This window comes from Botrytis porri (assembly GCF_014898465.1).
Source record: "Botrytis porri strain MUCL 3234 chromosome Unknown BPOR_005, whole genome shotgun sequence".
NCBI classification, from domain to species: domain Eukaryota; kingdom Fungi; phylum Ascomycota; class Leotiomycetes; order Helotiales; family Sclerotiniaceae; genus Botrytis; species Botrytis porri.
The window spans coordinates 439,787-465,234 of record NW_024066079.1 but is presented as its reverse complement, the minus strand read 5'-3'; the positions used below and the strand labels follow the sequence as shown (position 1 = coordinate 465,234).

The 25,448-nt window shown below is 42.9% G+C and overlaps 5 protein-coding genes across 5 annotated transcripts; 2 read left to right on the top strand and 3 right to left on the bottom strand.

The window, feature by feature from the left end:
- Positions 1 to 5,795: 5,795 nt before the first annotated feature.
- EAF01_003899 (uncharacterized protein) lies at positions 5,796 to 6,496 on the bottom strand (the record flags this gene model as incomplete). The annotated part of the gene is made up of 3 exons (XM_038912153.1): positions 5,796 to 6,048; positions 6,107 to 6,189; positions 6,326 to 6,496. 3 exons carry the CDS (start codon positions 6,494 to 6,496, stop codon positions 5,796 to 5,798), a joined length of 507 nt encoding a protein of 168 aa, XP_038771837.1.
- A 4,423-nt stretch (positions 6,497 to 10,919) lies between these two features.
- EAF01_003898 (uncharacterized protein) lies at positions 10,920 to 12,581 on the bottom strand (the record flags this gene model as incomplete). Its single annotated transcript, XM_038912152.1, has 3 exons — positions 10,920 to 11,497; positions 11,560 to 11,814; positions 11,999 to 12,581. The coding sequence occupies 3 exons, from the start codon at positions 12,579 to 12,581 to the stop codon at positions 10,920 to 10,922; spliced, it is 1,416 nt and encodes a 471-aa protein (XP_038771836.1).
- Positions 12,582 to 14,478: 1,897 nt separating this feature from the next.
- Positions 14,479 to 16,669, top strand: EAF01_003897 (uncharacterized protein; the record flags this gene model as incomplete). The annotated part of the gene is made up of 3 exons (XM_038912151.1): positions 14,479 to 14,520; positions 14,575 to 15,211; positions 15,435 to 16,669. 3 exons carry the CDS (start codon positions 14,479 to 14,481, stop codon positions 16,667 to 16,669), a joined length of 1,914 nt encoding a protein of 637 aa, XP_038771835.1.
- A 2,023-nt stretch (positions 16,670 to 18,692) lies between these two features.
- EAF01_003896 (uncharacterized protein) lies at positions 18,693 to 22,719 on the bottom strand. The gene is made up of 9 exons (XM_038912150.1): positions 22,061 to 22,719; positions 21,963 to 22,011; positions 21,871 to 21,914; positions 21,699 to 21,827; positions 21,397 to 21,562; positions 21,125 to 21,341; positions 20,763 to 21,035; positions 20,549 to 20,712; positions 18,693 to 20,493 (listed from the first exon to the last, which is right to left on the bottom strand). The coding sequence occupies exons 1-9, from the start codon at positions 22,192 to 22,194 to the stop codon at positions 18,706 to 18,708; spliced, it is 2,964 nt and encodes a 987-aa protein (XP_038771834.1). The 5' UTR covers positions 22,195 to 22,719; the 3' UTR covers positions 18,693 to 18,705.
- A 683-nt stretch (positions 22,720 to 23,402) lies between these two features.
- EAF01_003895 (uncharacterized protein) lies at positions 23,403 to 24,221 on the top strand (the record flags this gene model as incomplete). The annotated part of the gene is made up of 1 exon (XM_038912149.1): positions 23,403 to 24,221. The coding sequence occupies one exon, from the start codon at positions 23,403 to 23,405 to the stop codon at positions 24,219 to 24,221; it is 819 nt and encodes a 272-aa protein (XP_038771833.1).
- Positions 24,222 to 25,448: the final 1,227 nt, after the last annotated feature.

The following is a 25,448-nucleotide window of genomic DNA, read 5'->3' as shown; positions in this document are numbered from 1 at the left end:
TCCGATGTGTTATATGCGAACTGTGCCATAGGTAATAGTTCTACCCAATTGTCTTGTCGATAATTTACATAGCATCTAAGATATGCTTCCATTGTCTGATTGGTCCTTTCTGTTTGACCGTCTGTCTGTGGGTGGAAAGCTGTCGACAGCTTTCTTTTAATACCCATTAGTGCTAATAGGGTAGTCCAGAATTTCGAGGTAAAGAGCTTGTCTCTATCCGAGATTATCTCATCTGGTACTCCATGTATGCTTACTATGACCCTGAAGAATACATATGCTAGTTGTTCAGCAGTCCATGTTTCTTTGAATGGTATCATGTATGCGAATTTTGTTAATCTGTCTACTACGTTGAGTATAGCGTCGTACTCGATTCCTGTAGTAGGGTCTTTCGAGAGTGGTAGTTTGACCACAAAGTCCCATGTAATGGACTTCCATGGCTGAGAAGGCATGTCTGGGGTCTGGAGCTGACCATACGGAGCGTGTCTAGAGGACTTATTCCGTATGCAGGTATCGCAATTTCCAACAACTTCTTCAACTATCGTTCTCATTCGTGGGAAGTAACTGATTTCCCGTAATCTTGCAAACGTCCTTGCAATTCCTTGATGTCCGTGTGCCGGTAACCCATGTTGTTCCGTCACAAATTCCTTGGTCATTTGACTCGGAATGTATACTTTCCCATGAAAGTATATGGTTTCGTTTTCTATCGTGAATCCTGGTTCTATTGTCTTGCGTATGCGTATAGCTGTAGCATCCTTGTCGTAATGTGATTGGATTTGACTCCTGAGATGGTTGTCTTCCAATATATGAGTAGCTGCGAGCTGTGGTGCATTGTAAACCAGTGATTCGCCTTCTTTCTTGAATATAGCGTACGATTCGTACGACTTATTTTCTTGATATTCTGGTTTTCGGCTAAGAGCGTCGGCTCTAGCGTTTTCTGATCCTTTGACATATGAAATCTTAAAATTGTAGTTGGCCATGGTTTCCGACCATCTGACCTGTCGTCTGTTTAACTGCTTCGTTGTGGTGAAGTAAACCAAGTTCTTATGATCCGTATACACCTGTACTGTGTATTTTGATCCTTCCAAATATACTCGCCATTCTCTAAATGCGTCGACTATTGCTAGTAATTCTTTGTCATATATTTCGTAGTTCAATTCGGCTGGTGATAGCTTTCGAGAGTAGAATGCGATTGGTTGCTATTTCTCATTTTGACCTGGTTGGCTCAGAACTGCCCCTATAGCGAAATCTGAGGAGTCCGTCTCCACTATGATTTGCTTATCAGGGTCGAATGTCAACAGTATTGGCTCCTCGGCCACTGCCTGTTTGAGCGTTTCGAAGGACTCCTGCGCCTTGGCGGTTCATTCGAAGCTTCCTTGATCTTTTCTGGTTAACGTGGTCAAGGGTGTAGTAATTCCTGAATAACCCTTGATAAATCTTCGGTAGAAGTTGACAAATCCCAAAAAGGATTGTACTTCCTTAATGGTGTTTGGCTGCTTCCATTCAAGCACTGCCTTGACCTTATCTTTGCTCATCTTGAGCCCTTGGCTTGACACGGTGAATCCTAGGAACTCTGTTTCTGTAACGTGGAATTCACATTTGCTTGGTTTACATAGCAAATCGGCTTTGGCTAAACTTTCAAGAATGTTGCTGACATCTTTGATGTGTTGGACCTCGTCGTTTGAATATACTAGGATATCGTCCAAGTAGCATATACAACAGGTGTCCAAGTATTGTGACAGCACATTGTTCATAAGTCTCATGAAAGTAGCTGGTGCGTTAGTTAGCCCGAATGGCATAACTTGATATTCGTATAGCCCGTATCTTGTCTTAAAAGCGGTTTTCCATTCCTCGCCTTTCTTCATTCTAATCAAGTGGTACCCGTTTCGTAGGTCCATCTTGGTGAATATCGTTGCTCCGCCTAATCGATCTCTTAGTTCCGTAGCTAATGGAAGTGGATATCGATCCTTTTTGGTAAGCGTGTTGAGCTTTCTGTAGTCCACAACTAGTCTCTTAGTACCATCCTTCTTGGGTACCCACATAGTTGGACTTGCCACTTGGGACGTGGATTCTCTGATCCATCCCTTGGCTGAGTTGTCGGCGATATATTCTTTGAGCGTCTTTAGCTCATCGGCTGACATTGAGTAAATTGGGGTGTGCACAGGCATCTTGCCTTCCTCCAATATTATCTCGTGATCCCATGGCTTGTGTTCTGGTAAAGCCTCATGGTTCTCTGGTTCTCTAAAAACATGTTTATATTTTTTGTACTGTTCGGGTATCATAGGCTCCTTTGCCTTGATTGCGATTTCATGCCGTGTCGTTGGCTTCTGCATTTGTAGAGGAGGTGTACTGTCCTTCGCTCTTAATGGAGGACCCTGGACTGGGTGTCCTACGTCGCCGGTGTTGTTCGCGTTCAACTCTCCTTGGCGCGTGTTACGTCTCGCGGACGCCTTGAACGTGTCATCGTGACCGTTCTTGCACTGATCAAATGTCACTGTTTCTTGTGACCAATCTATTCTTGGGTTGTGTGCCTTCAACCATGGCATCCCTAAGATGATCTGTTGTTGGCCCAATGGCACAACGTCAAGCTGTATAACCTCCGAATGTTGGGTTATGCTCATTCGTACTGGTCGTGTCTCTTGTGAAACGTTCCCGTCAGATCCTGCTAGCTGTCCGTCAACTAACTGCAATTGGTAGGGGTTTTGTTTCTTCTGGAGTGGGATTCCCAGGTACTTTGCAGCTTCTGGTGCAATAAAATTTCCTGTAGCCCCTGAATCTATCATGGCTGGCTGTGTTTGTCCATTTATCTTGACTCTGCAGTATATTTGTCCTGCTTGTTCTGTAGCATTTAGCTGTGGTGTAATTTGCTCATCTCCGTTTTCCTGGATGCTTTCATCGGCAAATGTTACACGTCGAGGCTCTTTCTCTTCTAGATAGACAGCGCTTGTCCCTGATCTAGCTCTGTCATCAAGTAAATCCCTCCATAGGGTGTACCGGTAGTTCCCTTGAGTGACTTTCATTATCGTACCCACAACTGGTGGTGGTAATATGGCTTGAGCCTGGACCCGGTGTTCTTCCCCTACTCTTCTGCATAAAAATAGAACCTGATTCTCATTTCTTTCAGATGTGTGGTGATAAAACACTTCCCATAGCTCTCCTCTGTCTGGCCACTGGAGGTGATCGGTACTGATCCTTTCTATGAATGATGTGTTCGTAGTGATTCCAAACCATAGAATTCGATGCTGATCGACGTACCGAACCTCATACGATTCGCCCTCTTCAGCGTCTGTTACGCTGAGGTCCTCGTTCATAGTTCCTTCGTCTGTATCTCCAAATTTCCAGATACGACGGTTCCATTGGTCAATTTCCCGAATAGACCATGATTCTCCTAACTGCGGGTCTTTGTTTACCCATGAGAGGCCTTCGACCTCTTCTTCTTCTTCGTAAGCTGGTGGTGGCGTGGCTAGCCCTGTCATGCTAACAGCACACAATTGTGGCGTGAAGGTGGCATTAAGTTGGCCCTTGCCGAACTTATTCTTAAAGTTGCCCTTCTTACCCCCTGTTCTCTTGCTTCGACATTCTGCTGCCCGATGCCCTGCTTTCCCACATTCAAAGCATAAGTTATTTTCTCGTCTTCGTTTCTTTTCCGGATCATCATTCCCACCTTTGTGGTGCGTAGCGTCGAGTTCCATAGGGTCTCCATATCTCTGTGGATTGTAACGTGGTCTTCCCTCATTCTTGCGGTAACGCTCTTGCTTTTGATTTCCCTGGGGTTTGTATGATCTTTGACTTTGTCGATATCGGTAAAGACGATCATCTGATTCGATGGAGTCCTGGATTAGGTCGTTCAAGTCTACACTCTCGGCAGATCTTTCTAACTCCAGTCTGACTTCTGGTTTGAGTCCTTTACGATAGTGACTCATAATGGCGGTTTCGTCCCACTTGGTTGTTCCAGCATATCTTCGAAATTCCGTAGTATACTTCAATGCTGATCCTGTCTGCTTGAGGTTGAAGATCTTATCTTCCGCTACCTCTAGCTCATTGGAGTTCCCGAAGATTCTACGAATCTCTGTCTTAAATCCTTCAAAACTATTGAAGATTGTTCGAGTGGGTTGCATGCGATCCTGGTCGTCATGCTCGAAATAGTCTCGTAAATATGGTTGAATCCACTTGCTTGCTTCTCCTCTGAGATATGATACAGCCCATACACTCTTGGATTCCTTTTCGGTGAACTTGTCTTCGTTGAATCTGAAGTAGATTTCAAGTTGTAAGAGGAAGGTGTCGAGTTCCTGTCGACTTCCTTGGTATTTGTCTGGTAAGGCAATCTTGAGTGTTTCGTTGATGGTAATTTCCTTGGGAGCGTCGGTCATCTCGACATCGTTGGTGTCGGGTGCTTGTGCCTGACTGCTCGCGGATGCACTGGTGGGTGCCATATCGTCGGTTGGTATTGAATTGGTACTTGAAGCAGAAATGGTGCTCAAAGTGTTACGGGAGCTGCCTCTAGGGTCACGTGGAAGTGTCTAGAGTTCTCTCGAGGTGGTTTAGACTAAACTTCAAGTAGGAATTCAATAAGGTTGGTAACTGGTTGCAATTCTCGTAACTATAGTAATGAAACTAATGATTGTTCTTGAGCACGAAGCTCTACATTGTAATGAAATCCCATTCCCTTATATAGACCTTCGTATTGTACTGGAGCGTTCAGGACCTAGAGAGGTCCTGGACCTTTGGTCTGTATGGACCTACATTCCGTTATGCCTGTCATGCAGGGTCCATCACGTGCTAAGAGTCATGTGACGCGGTACCGAGGATGGACCGGCGTAACAATAATACATAATATATAATACATAATATATAATACATAACACATAACACATAACACATAATACATAATCTACAATACATAATCTACAATACATATCTAGAACACATAAAATATAAAATGCGAGATACGAGATAATGTCTATGAATATAAATAAGACTTATGTTTTTCTCCATATAGGTAGGTAGGTAGGTAGGTAGATAGATGTACCTATTCATAGCTGTCCGTAGCTGTTTGTGTAAGGGATGAGATTTCGTACTATTTCTAATGGGGTTGAAGGTAAGGGGATGGATGGGATGGGATGAAGGAAGGGAGTGCGGTGTGGTATGGTGCGTATATTGTGTTATAAGTATGGGAGAAAAGGATTGGATGAAAAGAAAGTGACTGGTTCCTCTTTTATCTATTCTTCTGTCATAATAGGAAGAAAGAAAGAAAGAAAGAAAGAAAGAAAATCTTATTGATCCTGTCTCGTCACAACAACTGCAAAAATATTTTACTTGGTACCATCTCACATCCTCATAGAATGTCATCTCCTCTCCTTTCCTCACCACGCCACTTATCAGCAAATACCAATCAATACACAGAAAGATAAGAAAGGTAGGTATTTTAAAATAGTATGTAGGTACCTCATTTCGAGCTCGAAAATTGTAGTCATGAATTTAAAATTAAAAAGTACCTTCCAACCCATCCCTTCCAAGCCATTCCTCAAATGCTAAGTAAAAAAAACACCATCATTATGTGATTGGCATAATTCAATCCATATGAATTATTTTGTACCCATGTCCATTCCCACTTTACTGAAAAATCCCCTTTTTTTCATTTCTAGATTTCGATATCTTCCAGTATTGCAAAGTGATTCGATGCGCAGTCATGAATTAGATGATTCATTCGTTAGAAGATACGAGGTATATCTTCATCCATGAAATCTGCGAGGGAAGAAATGCAATGTGGAGATTCATCTTTCTTTCAAGTCGAGATCTTACAAGATGTAAGCGGCAACACCGAGGAGACCAGCAAAGCTGGCACCAGAGAGTGCAATGGCGCGGTTTCCGTTGTTGGAAACAACAATTGGTGCAGTGGTGGAAGCAGATGGGCTGGATCCGGCTGATGAGGTACTGACGGATCCTTTGCTAGTGGTAACGCCACCGGTGGCTGCTGGTGCGGTGCTGTTACCCCAAGCTGGGGCAGAGCTGATGGCAGCAGAGCTAGCGGGAGCGGTTGGGGCGGCAGTGCTAGAAAATGTTAGAATGATGCGAAGATGTGATTTCTCTGTGTCATGGAAACACATACCAGGTGTTGCAGATGACGGAAGAGGTGGTGTAAACTGGCTTGGAGATTGTACATGGGCAGTTGGTGATGGTGACAGTCTCACTCTGTGAATCGCATTAGTATTTCGTGATATAGTAACCCAATCTTGAAACGAAGACATGGTAGATCGCGTGGCTTTGGTTCTTCTGAATCGACCGCACACAACTACTAGGTGTTCATGTTTCGGATGGGATGAATTACCTCGGTGGCAGTGTAAGTTACACCGTTGAAGGAGAAACTGGTTGCAGCTGGGCAAACGGTGACGAAGGAAGTAACAACATCAGTAACCCACACGGCAGCGATACTGGAGTTTCCGTAGGCTGAAGCGGAGACTGCGAGAGCAGAGATCATGGCGACGGTTGAGAATTGCATCTTGAACGATTTAGATTGATATTATTGACTAAGTAATTTGGTAGGAGGTAGCAGTTGTTGATTGTGGTTGAAGTTGGATTATTGGATTATTGGAGGTTGGGATTTTGTTTACGAGAAACGAATGTAAGTGACCAAGAGTCGGGTATGGGGTATTATTGCGATGGAAAGGCGAAAAAGAGAATGTGATGATGGGTATTTGGAGTGAATGAGGTAAGTAAGTGAAGAGAGAAGGGAGAGAAGGAGAGAGATTAGAGAGATTATAATGAGGATCTTATATCGTGAAAGTGGATCAGTATTAATAAGTTAGGACCATGTAACTTGATTAAATACCATACTATGCTCGGTGTACCGACTAGGTCTTGCACCTTTACATTCTGCGCGAGGAAAGAGGCGGGAAAGGATTTTACCAGGACGCAAAATGATCTATCCATTTTGAGATTTATTGGACATTTATTGGACATTTATTGGAGAGTCATTTGAGAATCATCGGAGAACTCCATCACCTTTTCTCAACTTTATCCGTGGACTAATGCTAGATGGAGTTTAGATCTCCTTCGACCGATGCAGGTACACACAAAATATAATTGGATCAATGCCAACATTAATTTACGGCACAGGACGAATGAGAATAATATGTGGTGTTGATCATTATTGGTTCCCAGAGATCAGCCAAACACTGGCACAGGAGTCTTGTGGGAAATGTTTAGTCTTGGCAGCACTTGGTGAGCTGGGCAAAAGAGGGACGATAGGTGTGGAAATGGGTGGTGTTGTGTAGGTGTGTGTGAAAGGAGAAGGAGAGGAGGAAGAGAGAAAGAAGTCAAAGAAGTAAAAGAAGGAGAAGATTTAACATAACTCACTGTCAAAAACGGGAAAAGAAGGTTGTCTAGCGGTATCCATCTGTCATTCAGACTCATTCTTTACTTAATTTTATACACAAGCATTTTCCTTGATATCTTTACTTGTTAGTTTACTCACTATACATGATTTAATCATATCCAGATAATCTCATGATCAAGAAGTAAAGCATCTTATGAATTATACAAGTTAACCAATTAGCTCATAACTCATCCTTCATTCCCTCATCAGAAAAGATATCGATAAGTTATCTCATTCTCCTTTCCTACTTCTAGTAGTGATGTGATGTGATGTATGTGCTTGGCTTTGCTTTGCTTACCTACTAACCGGTTAGATCCCCTACTCTGTACAAGTTCTTCGGTCTTGCAGTAGCGTCAGGGGTAAACTCATTCGATTACTTAGTAGACGACTAGGTATAGTACAGTACAACCACTTCTACCAACTAACCATTCCTACCGATTACCCTCCTACCGGCAACTGATATAAATACCAACCACTCCCAGACAACAAAGATAAGCCAGATCAATATAAAAAAAAGGTTAAGAAAAGTTTCATCATGATGCAAGAGTCAAACAACCAGAAGAGAATCCCTGGATGGGGGTAGAGATTCATTCCTTATCACATATTAGATACTCATTCGTTACCGCTCCATCGCTCCATCGCTCACTCATCAACTCATCTCCACTCACCAAGAAATCAATATTCCAAACTTTATTATTGAAGTGGATCGATCACGACTCAATCTTGTGGTCTCTCATCTTCATTACGAGGTAATGTCCTCTGTAACTTATACGAAGTACTATAACAATAATACTTGGCCCAATTCTCTTGGTTCTTTTAATTTACCCAGCTCCAGCTTTCTGACACCGTGACACGACAACTTTGTGTTTTCTTTTCCAGCAAAAAACAATCACAACCACGAGTGTCTCCCGCATGAACCTTGCATTAATGTTAATATCTCTCTCCTTATCATATCAATTTGCCTTTCCCCACCAATGACTTTTCACAACCGTTACATCACAAACGCCAGCAATACGCCAGCAATTCATATCCTGGATCTCACAGATCACAAAGAAAATCCGGGGTGATGGTGGAAACCGAGCGGTAAGGAATTGGTTGGTGGGTTGACTAGTTGGTGGGTTGACTGGTTGGCTGACTGGTCTGGTTGGCTGATAAGTGTAATTATCTCTTTCCATCATCCATTCCATTTCACGAGAGGGGTAAGATGTATCTTTCTTCATGAACTCCAAGTTCACATCCAACTTTACAATCTAACTCCAGACACCCCTTCCCACTACCAATCCTGACAAATCAATCAGAAATTACATTGTATTCATTGCAATTAGACATGGGAATTTCTCTTCACAATCTTCCGAGACACAAATGATAAAATATCTTTTCGTGTGGGAAATCGGCCAATGTATGCATGATTACTTGCTGCGGGGAAGGCTCTTACTGGGAAGATTCTCTTACTACTGTAGGGGAAAATCTCTCATGCAGCCAAACAAAAATTTCAAGGATTCTATTCCTTTGGAAAGAAGAAAATCCATGGAAGACTAAAAAATCAGTCCATTCGGAGTGTGTCAGAAGCATCCATGATGTTCAAGTGACATGGCAACTCGCACAATTCCGAAGAGACTTCGAAGTACACAACCCGAAATCAATTATTCCTGATTTAGTTTACACCCCGTTGATGCAAACAAAATCATTTCATTTTCCGACGGCTACTTGATTCGGGGAGATGCTCGTCTTGGTATCCCGTTTCAGCCGCCTACCCGAGAAGAAATGCCCTTTTATATTCAGGATGGATAATAATGAAGGTTTTGCCACTGCGCATTGTACATGATCGACGCGTTGAGAGCAAGGGGTATTTCGTGTATGCGGGATAAGGTCCAGGTTTTTCGGTGTTTTCTTTACTGTTATTTATGTTTTGCCTTGTCTGATTGATTGCATAAAAGAATACCTAAAGCAAGTGCTTTTCCGATTGCCATGCTGAGGTGGCTATTTCATATGCAGGTACATATTATATGACGGGTTCATTCAGATGTGCGAATATGTTTGTCTGCTTATTCTTGATATTCTTGATATCATTTCACACTCATTTCCCATTTACGAATGATTACTCTTGGTTAATCTCCTCTCCAATCGTCAAATCTCCGTTTGATGCACAACACATCCCGTTTGTTATTCTAAAAAGGTACTTTCTGTGTTATGATGGGTTGTTAGGAAGTAGAAGATCTACGAATAATATACAACCAAGTCGGCAAATCAAACTGTTGACTGGGATCACAATTTCATGAATGATTGAAATTGGGCTATGGGGTCTTTTTGTCTGTTACTCTGCCTTTACAGGTTTATAATGCGATCTTGCGACAAAACAACATAGCAAAGCACAGATAATATGACATAGCAACAAATGACTTCGATATTGTTTCCTCTATAGATCTGGTCGTTCTTTTAGATTATGCTCTGCTTTTACTCGAGTTCGTTTCCCAGTCGTCGCTATCGATAAATTTGTTTCGTTGCAAATAGACTACTTCAACCAATTTTCTTAACATATCCCACTACTAACCTATCGTTTTCCACAACTTCAACACGGCATAGTATATACTTTCTTCAATCTACCACATACCCTCTACACAATCTATCAATCGTCTCATTATCAAAAACACAGAAACCAACCATGACATGCCTAGTACTCGCAATACAATCCCAAAACATTCTGCCCAAATACCACGTGAGCGGTGAATGTCAATCACCAAAATTGCGTTTTGTTGCATGTCTGAAAAATTGTTCGGTCTTCACTCCTCCATCCTCCCTTTTTGAATCTGAAATTGAGAAAATTCCAGAGACTGGGAATAAGGATGCGTTCGGAGCTTATTTCCGGGATGGTGGTTTTTTTTTTTTTGGTTTGGAGGGGGAGAAAAGTTGTGGTTGGTGATGTTGGTGATACCTGGTGTACTCAAAAATTGGAGAGGTACTCCATACTGGGTGGTTGGCTTGGTGTAAAGATAGACTGTGCAGATAGACTGTACAAACTGAGAATTGATGATTTGATTTGATTTACCCATTCATTTACATCTTCATTTCTTTGCTTGATGAATCAATCAATCAATCAATCAGTGTATTTCAATACCTCACCAATCTTCGCCAGTTCCTCACCAATCTTCGCCAGTTCCTCTCCAATCCTTCGCCAATTCTCACCAATCCCCATATACTAAACACCCTCCTCGCCTCCCAACCCTCCTCACCCTAACCTTAACTTTACGGAAGACCTTTCCAAATACCATACTCATACTCCACAATCAACTCATCTCTCCCACCTCTCCCACTCAAAAATCTCAACAACTCGCGAATTCCTTTCGAGCTTTTATTGTCATTGTCGTTGTCGTCGTCTTCGTCGTCTGAGGTCCCGTAGAGATCACTGAATTGTTCGGTGAATTGTGAATACGTGTGGAAGGATGGGTGGAGGGGAGTGAGATTGATTGCGTGGATTTCTTCTTCGTGCTTGTTTCGTTTGTTTCTCTCGGACTTTGTGATTTTTATATTTTCGTCGGTAGTTACTTTGCTACTGTGGGTTTGAGAGGGATCTTGTTTTTCTGCTTTTTCTTCTTTTTTTTCCCTCTTCTTCTCGAAATTCCTCCTCGTCATCTTCCCCCTTCTCATTCCGTTCATCCCCCACAGGTACATCATCTGCTCCGTTGTCTAAGTTTTTCTCATCTCCATCCCCATCCCCAGGATTCGAAAGATGGAAAAGCGATTTGCTTGATGAGCCAATGATAGGATCCATACGAATTATTCTTTGCATATATTCGGCGGGGATGAGTGGTTCGGGTTTCCAGTGGATGTAGAGGGTTGTGGGGGTGCATTCTTTGGGTTTTGGGAAGAGGGAGAGAAGGGAGAGAGTGGCGAGGGGGGTTCTTGATTGGGTGGGAGGAGAAAGTGAGGAGGTGGTGCGGTTGGGTTGTGGGTTGTTTTCGATTTCTCTACCATCCTCATCCACATTCCGTCGTATCGGTCGATTCACCCCCAATTCACCATTTCCCCGATCCACTCCCACATGTCCTCTCACCCGCAATCCTCCAGTCTCCGACTCTATTTCCAATCTTTCCCTAGCCCGTCTTATTCTCTTTACTTCTCTCATCTCTGCAGTGTCGGGTTGCTTAGGCTTGCTATCAACCGGATGCTCATAAATCCGGAATTCCCACCTTCTCTTCCGGTCTTTTTATATTTGAATCCCTTGCTCTTTCTTTGACCATATATCTCTAGTGCTCCAATGCCAATGTTGGATAGCTTTTCACGTCGCAGTGCGCATCCTAGGCCTACGTCTCCTACGCTACTCCCGGGATTTCCGAGTGGGGTGTGAGTGAGAGTAGATTCCGAACCGATATTAGCATCATCATTAACTCCATAACTCTCTGCAATCCCATCATCCATTCGTCTGTCTTCCACGGGTTCACTCCCTATGTCATCTCACCCGTTAGCTTAACCCCCAAAAATAAACAATCAAAAGAAAAGAAAAATCTCTACATACCTTCCACATCTCCAATCCCCCCATCCACTCAACACATCTCAGCGCCTCGTCTCTCCGCAATAAAAGAACTCTGTCGATAGAATGAATCACCTTTGCGATCAATAAATCATAACTTGCATCGATCAGTTCCTCGGGAGTAAAAGTTATAGTTCCGCAATCGAGGAGTGGAGTTGAGGATTTAGGTTGGCGGGAGGTGAATGCTAGGAGGGGGATTGTGAGGGGGAGGGGTGGTGGGGTTGGTGAGCTTGGGAGAGGTAAGGTGGGAGGCTCTTCTGAGTTTTGGGAATTTTCTTCGTTTGGGGATGTGTGTGAGTTTTGTGGAGGTTCTGTGTGAGACTCTTGTGGGGGGTTTGGTGAGTTTGAATTGTTTGAATTGTTTGACACTTTTGAATCGTTTGAATCGTTCGTGTATGATTCTGATTCTGATTCTAATACAACTTCTAAAGATGCGAGAGAGAGCGAACAAGGCGGAAGAGGAAGAGAAGGACGAGGAGCAGAAGGAGAGTCGGATGAATGGGAAAGGCAACCCGCATGAGGAGATGAAGAAGGGGATGATGGAGCGAGTGATGCGGAAAATGGTGGATGGGAATCGGATGTGGAAGGGATGGGGATTTGGGAGAGCGAGACTGATTCGTTGGGTTGTTTGTTGGGATCAGTGGGATCAGTGGATTTCTTGGGTCTGTTGAATTCGGACATCGTGGATGGAGATGGTGCAGGCTTGCTTGCGAGTGAGATCGGATTAGATGTGAGTACGGGAGTTGGTGAGTGAGTATGGGTACCGGTATTTGTATGGATGTGAATTCAGATATTGACTTTCTTGAGGAGTTAATGAGGATTGGATAGGTAAGTAAGTACTTATACAGTTCGTAATGAGATGACACAAATGACACGAATGATGAGAAAGAAGAGAATGAGAAAGAAGAAGTTTTACAGACACACTGATCATAGGGTATTATAGAAACATTCTGAGATTTGTGAAGAAGAGGCTATGAGATCAGGGGATCCTAGGCTTGATGTTGAGTTGGAAGGGAGTTGAAAGGTAAGTTGTGAGGAAACTGTGAAGTATTTCTTATCTATTTCTTTCTCGGTTTGTATTTGTTAGGCTGATTTTCTTATTTCGACTATCTATAGTATGGTATGTTATGCTGTATCATATTACCTATGATCGTGATTGCTCCGCACTGCACTGTACTACAGCCCAATAGCTTATCACTCAGGATCTCAATGAGAATTTATTTCCAGAAGAATAATGGTTGGGGACTTTGGGTTCTATTGAATCTTCTCTTCTGGAAGGATGAGATTGTCTTCTTTCATGAATCATGAATCGTGATGTGGGTACTGGATATATCTTCTGTGACATGAGTTATACTGTTTGAACTGCTCTTTGGGGAGATGGAGGATAGATTAGATAGATAGACATCTAGTCTAGTGGCTTTGAGTATTGAGTATTAAGGAATTCTAAGTGGTGGATTTAGCTAGATTCTTACATGCATTTAAAGTTTTGCTCTGTAGAATCTGTATATGTGGATGGGTGTGAGGAAATACATGGATTGGGTAGGAATTTTAACAGAAGCGAGCATATTTGTTTCATTTTCGTGGAAGAGAATCTGATTCCATATTGTATGGAAATACTGTAGGAATGCTACCTTCTATTTGGATCTTTTGTCTTCGGGGTTTGTTTCTTATGGGTTCGATGGGATGTGAAAGAAATCTGTCTCGTGGAAGATGATTTGATCGTTTGATGGATGTGGGATCTTTTGTTATTATTTCGTCTCATATTTCTCATTTCATTCGTTTTTTGCATCCTCCATGCAACAAATCAAAATGTGAAAGAAAAATACGGGGTTGTGGAGAATCACTCCTTTGGAGATACAGAATGTGTGTTTGGGTTTCTGCACTCAAGCGAGAACAAAGGGGGATAGGGAATAAGAAGTTTGATATCTTCTATCTCTTTGGAGTCAAGTGAAAAGTGAGATGTGATAGGGGTTGGTTGGATTCTTCTTTCCTGCTTTCTCATAATCATACTGATATTCATTATCGGAGAGTTCTTTTCTGGATACAAACTCCCTACCACGAACTACCCTTCACATATTGGATAATTTGGTTTTGGTCGACGGGATTCGAATAGTAAGATTACGCAAAATCTAGGACCTTAAACCCTAAGTTAAGATTACGATACAGTCACAGAGCTGAAATGTATTTCCCCTTTTCATCGAAACGAATATCGTGGTTTTGGTCTCGCAAATCGCGATATGCGGAGAGAAAATCTAAGAAGGGTCTGAGGATCGGATCTCGACTGGGCAGATTCAGGATCTCCTTTCCCATGTTTCGAGGGAGAAAAGGTTTTGACGAGAGTTGCCAGAGAAAAAGGAGATTTAGTATCAGGAGACGATCGCGGCTGAGAACTCATTTTCCATCTCGATTTCGGTTTCGAGCACGGAAGATCAAATCCTCACCTCAAACCTCTGCTCGCCGATGGCATTTTCTAAACCTTAAATCGAACTCGACGACTAGATGGCCTTTTAATCTTAATGTCAAATTTAATTGTAGAAAACAAAAACGAAGACAAGAGTTGGTTATCTCTGCTCCGATTATGGATACGCATCACCCTGGACACATCGATGATTCGGTAAATGTAAGTAATCTATATCTCAATCTTCATCCGAATATCCTGTTAACAATCTGACAGAAACCCTTGACTCCACTGAACCAACAAGTTATCCCCGGATACCGCTATCCCTTTTCTCTCCTCTCAGAACAATTCCCAGAGATATTTTACAGACTTCACCGCACAGAAAACTGGATCGACATCCACTCCCCCTACCCCACCACCCCCTACAACCCCCCCGAACACGGCTGGTCCGCAAAAGACACCCTCTCTCCACTTCCCTCCTCCCCCAAAGAAATCCTCTCGCTAGTACGAAACCATTTTTCCGAAAAAAGCTCCTACGCATCTACACCCTCGAATTCCATTTTCGTCCCCGGAGTATGGAGAGCGGGGAAGTGTTCGAAAGTTAGTTTGTGGGATAATAGAGAGGATGCGTGGGAGGAGGGGAGGAGGGTTGGAGGAGTCGAAATTTTTGAGGTGGAGCGGGAGGTCTTGAGGGAAGGGGGAAGTGTGGTGTTTTGTTTGGAGGAGTTGTTGGGGAGGAGTAGTGCGCTTTGTTGGGTTACGAGGGGGAGGTATGGGAGGGTGGGGTCGGGGAAGGGGAGGAAAAGGGGAAGGGGGTGGAAATGGGGATGGGGATGGGGATGGGAGAAGGGGGGAAGGAGAGAGGGAGAGGGGCTGAGAGGGAAGGCGTATTTGGTTGTGGGGGTTATTCCTGGTGAGTTATTTCTTTTCTATGTTTTTCAATTTTTTTTCCACGCACCTGTGTCTTTCTTTTTGTTGTGACAATGAAGAAATGGAATCTAGATGGAATCAGAAAGTGCAGAATCACCTGAGATCCCGAATCATGATCCATTGACTCCTTTCTCAATCTAATTTTGAAGTGAAGGATAATATACGGGGAGTCAATGACTGATGCAGAGGAAATACTAACTTCACAGGTACACGTAATCTTCCGCAACCAACTCCCATTATTCCCACACCAAATACAACAAACACAAACCACGCATTTCACATGCAGAACGAGACGGAAGATATCATCAAAGAAGATATATCCAGAACTTCCTCGGCGTTTATCTCTACTTTGCATGGTCGAGAAAGCTCTGCTACTTTCGGGGAATTTGAATTTTATTTCGGACTGGAACAGTTGCGAGAACAAATTCAAGAGACACCCCTTTCCCATACACCAAATCCTCCTCCTCGTACAAAAAAAACAAAACCCCACGAAAGGAAAAATAATCCAGGGGTCTTTAATTGGACTCTTCAAAATCCAGACGTAAATAGTATACAAGAATATGAGATAGAGAGGGATATTCGTAGACAGGCGCAGGGAAGGAAACGTGATAGCGTGCTCAGGAGAATGGAGAAGATTTTAGAGGATGGAGGGGATAGGGGAGTTGTGTATAGGGGTGTGAGTAGGGATGAGGATGGGGAAGAGGAGGAGGAGCTATGGGATATGGATGGGGGGGATTCGAGGGAATGGAGTTGGGGGGAAGACGCGAGGGAGAAATGTTCAAATCCAAAGAGGAGAATTAAATCATCAGCGAGAATTACTCGGAAAGGCACTTTTGGTGAGGGATTTAGAGAAAAATCGGCAGTTCTTCAAGATGAGGAGAGGACTTCTTTGCGGGGACATTCATTCTCATCGCGCGATTTTGATAGGAGTGATAGGGATGGTGATGGGAGAGGGAGAGTGGAGAGGAGCCGGTGTGTGGATATGGGAACATCGACTTGTGGTCTTACTTCTGGGGAAGAGTGTGGCGCGGAGGAGGGTGATACTGCGGCTGGGGGTGTGGGTACAAGTGTGAGAGTACGTGGAAAACACTTAAGGAAGGAAGAGAATGATTTCGAGTATGAGAATTGCAAGGAAAGAGAGAGAGAACAAGTATGTTCTGGTTCGCGCATGTCTTCTTTCATCAGCACGGTAATTGATGAGGAGGATATAGAGGAGGAAGAGGATTTGCAGGATAAGGATGAAGATATAGATTTCGATATTGGCCCTCCCAAGCGAGAGAGACTTCCCGATCCTCGAACCGATACAAGATCAGCCACAAACTCAAGAATCCCGATAGAGTATCTGAAGTCTAGAAGACCTGTTTCTAGAAAGATGACAGCAAGGAATGCTACTAGCGACTATTTTGAGATCGATGAGGACACAAGGCGAAGGAAAAATTAGATGGATGGGGGAGGATCATTTGATTCAGTTTCTGGCGAAAGAGCTAAAGATAACTGATCGGGATCGGGATCAATATTAAAATTAAGAGGGGTGTAAATATAGTTTAGAGATATAGCTGAGAATGCAGTTTACGAAAAGGTAATAGATAAGTGATATCCTAGAACTGTAAAATCGAATTTGCTTACTTTAGTTCTAGCATCGGATTTCCTTTCCGCACCGACGGAATTTCCGAGATAGATGGCACGGCATGTCTTTCCCAATTTAATCGAATGACTACACCTCCACCTATACCTCCCCCTTCACAGTCCTTCTTTCCTTGCACCTCGAATCTTAACTCTAATTGCAAGTCTAATCCTAATCCCAAAGTCGAACCCGAGTCTAACCCAATCCGAAATCGAAACCGAAACCAAAAACCTCAAAAACCACAATAAAAAAAGTCCTCAACCCTTAAAACCCATCCTCTTCCTCTCCACACGTCTTTATAGCAACATCTAAGAAATACTATCTAATCGAGTGGGAAGATCTATGAGCTCCTATGTGGTAGGTAACGAGCAGCGAGTGAGATGAATGGAGTTGTGGGTGAGGTTTAAAGGGGAAGAGGAGGAAGTAGGATTTGGGGGTAGGGAGGGGGACGGGAGGAGGATGTCGAGAGGATGATGATGTCGAGGGGGACAGGGAGGGAGAAAGAAACAGAAAGAGAATATTTGGTAGAGCGCGAGAGAACTTCAAGAGATCTAAGTGTGTGGAGGGGTGGTAGTGAGTAAGGAATTGGTAGGGGAGATTTGAGAGGAGGGTATGGAGAAGGAGAGAGGTGGAGGATTCTTGAGGAGAGATCTGAGCAGAAAGTTGGGGTGGAGAACGGAGTGGGAGAAGAAGATGATAAATACCTAATCGACAAGTTCTATTCGAGCAACCCACGAATTAATCCATACAATTCATCTATCCATCTACTCCTCCATCTACTCCTCCATCTACTCCTCCATATATCCAACCATTTATCCAAATCCTCACTCCAACTACCTCTCTCTGCCCCCTCTTCTTGACTAAAAAGTAAGAATCTTGTGTATAAATAATAATTCTCAACACAATAAATTGTCATCTACTCCTGCTTTATTCCCATCCACATTCTATCCGAGTATATCATCCATTAAAGAATGAATGAATTGTTACTATAAAAGAGTAGAAGGTGGTAGAGTCATAGAATAAGCCTTCACAAATACCATAGAAATATCACTGTATCGTAACGCCTCCGAAAAAGGAAAGGAAAGAAAGGCTCTAAAAAGCACTCACATACACATAAAAGGTAGAGTTTGATAGGTTGGAATTGATTATCTTTTCTAAATTGTACAAAGAAGTCCTATAAATACTGGCTACAGTAGGAGTCACGTGACATGTACCCATTTTTCGCCCACATTACACTCGCCTTCTCCTTGCCTTTTCTCTTTCTCGTCAACTTCAATTTCAATTTAGAATCTGAATCTGAATCTGAATGCAGAAATAGTTTAGTTTCCATAATTAAGAGCAGGAGAAGGAGGGAAAGAACAGGACATTGCAATAGAAAGCGAGGAAAAGAAAAAGAAGAAAAGGCTTCCCATTGAAAACAGGGCAATGCATTTCTGATGTTCACAACTGAATTCTCTAGCAATTGTAAATTTTCTCTATGGTTGATTGGTGCATCTGCATCAGCTGTAAAAGCGCTTGCGTGGTTGGAAGTATAGATACCTTTGTTTATATCCATCTATGGTACTGATTCACTCTCTTATGGAATTCTTGATTGGAGATGAGGAAATGTGAAAGTTATCTTATATGGTAATAGAGAAGAGGGAGCGAGAGAGAAAGAAAGAAAGAGGAAGAGCTTTCTATATGTGTATTGCTGGTGAGAAGTAGAGTATAGTCCAGAGAAGAATATAAACGGGAGGTCAGATAAATTATATTTATAGAAAATCTATTATCCTCAGAAAATTATTCCAAATACCATCACTCCTCTCCTCCAATCCCACCCCCCCACATCCTCTTCACCCCCAAGTCTCCCCACTCTAAGCATACTGCAACCTCTCACTACTATACGCCGGCTGCAAATAACTCCAATCCCTACTAAACCCAAACCCACTCTCATAAACCCCATAACTAACCAACTCCACACTATCCAACTTGGCTCCCTCATCTTGCATCGCCCACAAACTAATCGCCAACTTATTTTTCCCCCGATTGTTGATGATGCCGGGTGGAATAGGAAAGACGGTTTGCGGTCCAATATGCGGTACGTATTTTCCGTATTGGTATCCATTAATCCAAAACATAACTCTCGCAACTGTGCCCGCTGGCGCGGAAAATTTAATTCCGAGCGGAACATCGAGGTCGGCATCGAGCGCCAAATTGAAAGTTGTAGAGTACCATGAGATTCCAGAAGTATTCAGACCAACGAAAGGAGTAGATTTGGAAGATAAAGAAGGAGAAGAAGGTAAATGCCATCCGAGTCTCTCGCCATAGAAACCGCCTTCATTCATAGGGCCACGTACTGCATCGATATTCGCACTACCTCCAGCATTTCCTTGTATTTTCCAGAGTGTGAAACCGGTCGAATTACTTGGTTTGGGCAAGAGAGATGCGCCGAGGATACCGCGGGGATTTTCGACTCCTTTCGCTGTGGATGTCTCGTCGTGTCCGTGATAATCTACTACAACTGTGACGAGATTATTGGTGAGTTTGATAATAGAAGTGTGGGTTGAGAGATCGAGAATGGCGTTGGTAGTTGTTGCAGTTGCATTACCAGTGTTTCCGCCGATCAAAACACCATTTAACCAGGCAGACCATCCAAATGCTAAACCTCCCGATGCAGTGATATTGATTGATGTGTAATTGACGCCATCAAAATATCCGCGATAGATTTTAGGTCCAGTGTAATATCCATAGTCACTTGAAAATAAGACAGGGAGAGTCGCTGGAGCAATTGGACTCAAGGTAGTTGATTTGTTACAAACAGTCCATTTTGAATCGTCGTAGGAGATTTCTTTTTCTGGAAGAGAATTTGCAGATTCCCAATTGGTTAATTTTGGCAAGGAAACAATTCTACCTTCAGTACCAGGAAGTTTTGCGATGTATGACCCATATTTCGTCTTTGTTGTGAATAATGGAAAACCATTCCATACAATAACCTCAATCAATTCATTTCCGGAAAAGACTTCAATATTCGTGGTTTTGTCGACATCACCAGAAATATTAACCACTCCGAAAGATGTGGTTGCATTTCGTACGAGGTATGGTCCTAGAACAAATATTTGTTCATCTGGCTTAACATGAGGATTTGAAGTTGTTGCCGGAGCCCAAAATTTCCATGCTGAAGGTTGATCGAGTAAATATACTAAAGCTCCATCAGAGAATCTGACTACTGTTTGACCAGATCCTTGAGTATATGTGAATGTTTGTGAGCTCGAGGTGTGGTTGGAAGTCGAATTTGCGGCGAAAACAGAATTTCCATATACTTGATAGGTCAACTTTTTGGTAGTTTTGAAAGCAAATTGACCAACTTGTCCTTCTTCGAGATATAAAACTAAAACGTCAACATCGAATACACCATATGTAAGGATATCCGCAGATGCAAAAAGGAGTGTGTGCTTTCCGAATGTATAATCTGTGACAAGAATTTTGCTTTGACGCCCATTTAGATTAACATTAGAAGCAGTCACAGCACCTAAGGAGGTATTTAGATATACATCAAATGTTACTGATGCTGTTGAGCTAGACTTTGCTTGTTGGACTGTTGTGAATCCAGCTTGAGTATCAGGGTTTCGCAACACCCATGACCAAATACCAGTTGAAGATACCTATGATTGATCAGTTTCGTTTCGTATACGTCTGTCTATACGAGGAGATACGTACACTATATCCAGTACCATTACCGATCATATCTGTTTTGAGCAGATCAGTAGAAACTCTGGTGAAAAGCCCAATAAGTTTGGTCTGGGATAGTTTGTCTCGAATTTGACGAGTTTCCCGAAGAGGAGCGGCGTAGTCATAAGAACTGTAGACTACTGGAGCCGCAGCTATTCAAAACGTTAGACTCAATTCGTTTGTGTTGACAAGAAACACTTACAATGACCCCAATTTGTACCGCCCCAAGCCATGTATAAGCTCATAAGAGTTGTTCTTTGCCCAATGTTGTTCTTGTAATAGACGTCTGCAAAAGCAGGCGAAAGTTCCGATTGACAATCATCATAAAAACTACCACCCCATGGAGTAAAGTAACCACTTTCAAACTCTGGAAAGTAATTCGGTTGTGTGTAAGAATAATTTGAGAACCATTGATAATAGTTGCGAACAAGATTAAAACCAGAGGCAGGGTTAGTACATGATAACCCACCGGGGTCTACATTATCATTGTCAGCTAACTCGCAGGAAGAGAAGATAAAACAAGAGCCAAAAACGCATTGAGCATCAGCAATGTAATGTACTTACATGAATCTAAGCCATAGATATTCACAGCACCACCAACATTTTGATAGTCGGTACTCCATGATATGCTTCTTTGACCCTTCTCATTATGACTAAGAGGGACAGTAATGCCAGCATCTCGAAATGCAGCTTTAAGTTGCTCCATATAAAGAACCAAGGAGTTAGTCGCTGAGTGAGTTGTCTCTTGAAGTTCATTCTCAACCTGGTTGAGGATAACAGGCTATCTTGGGAGTTAGCACACGATAATCTTCTTTAACTCATGTGATGAATCTTACTCCTCCGTTAGTGATTTGATTCTTTGCGAGAATTTCTCCAATCTCCGCGATCCATGGAAGCCAGGATTGATAATATAGAGCATTGTTGCTTCTTAACGTCCCAAGACTTCCATCGGAACCCCATAACGCTAAACCACCACCATTGGTCTCAGCGTTACAATATGGTCTGAATGATCGGAGAGTCAGTGAAAGCCTCTTTCCCAAGAAACATAATGGTGAATATCAAGAGGACGAGGGGTTAATTGCGTGCCAATTAGGGCATTGGAAAGAAGAATTATAACTAGTAGATCAAATCGACTTACCCGGCTCGAGCAATGACCCAGATGCCTGCTTCCTTTGCATAATCAAGAACTCTTTGAACATTCTTGCCTGATGTTTCAAAGTCAAATTTTCCTTTTGAGGCCTCGTGATAAGACCAGAAAAAGTATACACTATACTAGTTAGACAATTCAGGTTGAGCAACGTTGATCCTACCTAATTGTGTTGAAACCATTTGCTCGAAACTTTTGGAAGATATCCTAGACCAGCGTAAGATCTCTGTAAGATTTGGGGGGAAACAAACGTACGAGCCATAGTTCGGGAACGGGCATCCGTTGATAATGAAACTCGGCAGAGCTTGACTGGCAATTAGCAAGAATTCAATAATAACTCTGAAAAATCTCACAAAATGAACACTCTAGAACCATTGACTGTCAAACTATATGGATCCCATTCTACAACGTCGGTCAATCCATCATTTGTGGCAACTCCACCCCACAACAGGAGACACAACGTCGTGAAGATGTTTAGTAACCTCATGATTTTACTTCGTTAGTAAAATCAAACATTTATTACACAGTAAATTTATTTCTTATATAGCAATTTGGAGATAACATCATTTAGCAAACAAAGCTTGTGCTTGTGATCCAGGGGTGATGTTCTTGCCGACGCACCCCGCAATCCGACGGCTCGGAAGATATTGGATTTCCAGCAATCAGAAAGACAATCATTGTGGATTTCTCGAGATCCGGAAGCATAGTGGAGATAGTGCAACGTTCTTGTTTTTTGGCTAATTGCATTCTTCAAATGATGATCTTAAATAAAAGATTTTTCAAACTTTTTTTCTGCTAACATTTGACATAACTCGGCGAACTTTCAACCGAGCGCCAATGTATGTATTGTTCGGGGTATAATAAGTTGATATACCCCGACAGGCACAACAGGTACCAAGGCCTTAAGTAGCATTTCGGCTGCGGAGATTATGATATATGTTGTCCGATGATAATGAATCAAGTAGTAATGATATAATTTACCACTTGCCTCAATTGATTGATCATCAGAGATGTGATCTTGGACCGAGTACATAGTTCTAGCAGGAGGCTCGGTTCAAAGGATCAAACAGAATGGGGATGGCTTTGATAGAGTCATATCAATGAATTCAACGAGGTACGTAAGGTCTTTGGCCAACGATTGAAGTTATTGATCTGATATTGATCTGATCTGATATATGTCGTAGACTGTTGTTGACTTGCCGCAATGCATGGCACCCGGTATGATCAGCTTTTGATCAGATTGTTCAAGGATCAAATCCAATTATTCGGGTAAGGCCGGTAGCAAGAACAATTTTCCGTGTCACATGATTAAATTTATCTTGGCGTTTATGATGTAATGAAGCACGCACGCACAGCCTCTAATCGGCAGCCACAAGCCGATTTCGATTGTGCCATGTTCCCGTCTTGGGATGAAGTTGGAAGTTGGGGACGAAAGTTCTCGTGTCACAGAAAGGTTAATCCTCGAAATATTCATCAGCTGAGCTGAGGTGAGCAGCTCCCGGCAGCTGACTGGATAGAGCGATCATGTTTTTTATTTGTGACTCAATTATCAGTCACCCCTTTCTACTATATCAACAACGTTTTCTGAGGACTAACTACAATACACATTTATCAAGCAAGGCACAAGAGATACTGCGCACACAGAACCGAGATTTATATTTTGAAGAGATATAGATAAATATCAATATCATCAGTATGGTCATCCTCGGCGGCCTTGAAATCCTCGCAGCAGGTTACCTTCTAAAACAACATCTCAAACACAAGGAGGAGAAGCAGCGCCTCGAGATTGAAGCTTTGGACCTCGACGAGCAGTCTTATCGCATTTATTCTCCTGATCGTGCCGGTCCGGGACATCGAAGACGGAGGCAATCTCACGACCGGGAGCACGATCGCGCTTATGATAGGGATGCGAGTAGGGATAGAGGGAGAGAAAGAAGTAAGGAGCGCAGACACAGACGAAGAGATTCGCCAGAAAGAAAATATACATATGACAAAAGGGAGCGGGAAAATCGAAGAGATGACAAGAGGAGAAGTAGGGAGGACCTGAGGTATAACAGTTCGCCACCACGAAAAGGATATTATGCGCCACATCCAGAAACGCAGATGCGACAACATGCGCATTTACCCGTTGGCGCATCCTCAACGCGATGGGTTCCTCCACCACCTCCTCAACAACAACGTGTGAATAGCCCGCCTATCATCACTACCTCTCCTCCTTTCAACCATCATTCTCAGCCTCATTATCCTCCTTATCCAACACCACAACAGCCTCTTCACCCAACATTCGCGAACGAACCATATGCTTACCCGCCCGAGAAGCTACCCGAGTCTATGTTGAGGCCTGGTGCGCCCACTCGGGGTCGCTCATCATCTGCGCCGGGCGATGTATATGAGATTCCAAGAGCGAATACCTCGAGAGTTAGGATTGCGGTTCCGGGAGAAGATGAACTTACCATTCCAGGCGAAACACAAGATCCGCCACCTGCATATGAAGAGATTAGAGGAAGACATTGAAGAGATTAATACAGACACCGCTTGGTTGCGATTATGATTATGTATGAATGACAGAAGTCTGGGGACTTGGGGTTGGTTCTGCGATGATACTCGCATCATATGGATTTTGATATATTGACTTAGTTTAGGAGTTTAGTATGTTTTTGGGATACCCATTGGGACAGATTTATTCTGAGGAAGAATATCATACACGGTTATTCATGGATCGATGGGTCTCGGGATAGCTACTCGGTGCCGGTCACTGGTCTGGCGCGATCTCACATCGCTTGTAGGATATGATACATTGGAGGCAAGAGCTCCATTCCATTTTGGAAAAAGATTCGCAAGGAAATAAGTTGGTTTTGTTCAGTGAAACGTGTGTCGGTACTTGATCAATTCAGTATAATTCCTCTTAATCTACAGGGCCCTTTGCGGCTCTCAATTGGCTTTAAGTGAACTCTTGACTCCCATGATCCTGGCTCGACCAAATTAATGGCGGAAACATAAGTACAACCTCTTCTTTCTATTGTGAACCTAGCGAAGTCTAGCCTCGCGATATACAATTTGGCCGGATAATATCTTTCTATCATCCTTCATTCCTAAGAATATGTCACGGGATCAAGACGAGCCGAGAAGCTCTTCATACAATGGAGTGTAACCTCGATGCCGCATTTCGGAATTGCCAAGAGAAAGTCTCGTTTGGAACATTTACCCAATTCAATATGAGCAATGCTCTTCGGATCCCTAGTTATGCAAGTCAGGACATGTCATTTCAAAGTGGTGTCGTATTAAATTCAAAGCCTGTCTGACAAGCAAGGCACGGGTTTCATGATCATGCAGGATCAATATACCACTCTGCAACACCATCCTATGTCTGTCTACATTGAAAGGCGGAGTCACTTCTTGAGCTTATAAAGCAAATATTGTCAAGATAATCAACACACCCAGTTGGGGGCAAAATATCGTCAACACCTGGGAAGTCTCAGGCCTAGGTGTTGTCTGTGCGTGATGATTTGATATTGATACTCGGATCTATCCGCTCGAGACAACGTCAGACGGCGGATCAAGCTTAATAGCACGACAAAGTTGTTTCATTTAATCAGAATCTATGCTAAAATTTTACCATTTACCTGCCACAACGGAGGTTAAAGTATTCACGCACTTGCCTAAATAATGACGGCCACCGTTATACCGTCTATTCAACCGCCGAGACAGATTGTAAGCCTAGCGATTTTCTGCGGCGAGACT

What these genes read in the sequence shown, in the direction of transcription:
- EAF01_003896 (XM_038912150.1), bottom strand. Translation starts at nt 22,194, where the DNA reads ATGAGGTTACTAAACATCTTCACGACGTTGTGTCTCCTGTTGTGGGGT. An exon ending in GGTTCTAGAGTGTTCATTTT is followed by an intron (nt 22,012 to 22,060) that starts GTGAGATTTTTC and finishes TTGCCAGTCAAG; the next exon opens with CTCTGCCGAGTTTCATTATC. An exon ending in ATCAAATCACTAACGGAGGA is followed by an intron (nt 21,342 to 21,396) that starts GTAAGATTCATC and finishes CTCCCAAGATAG; the next exon opens with CCTGTTATCCTCAACCAGGT.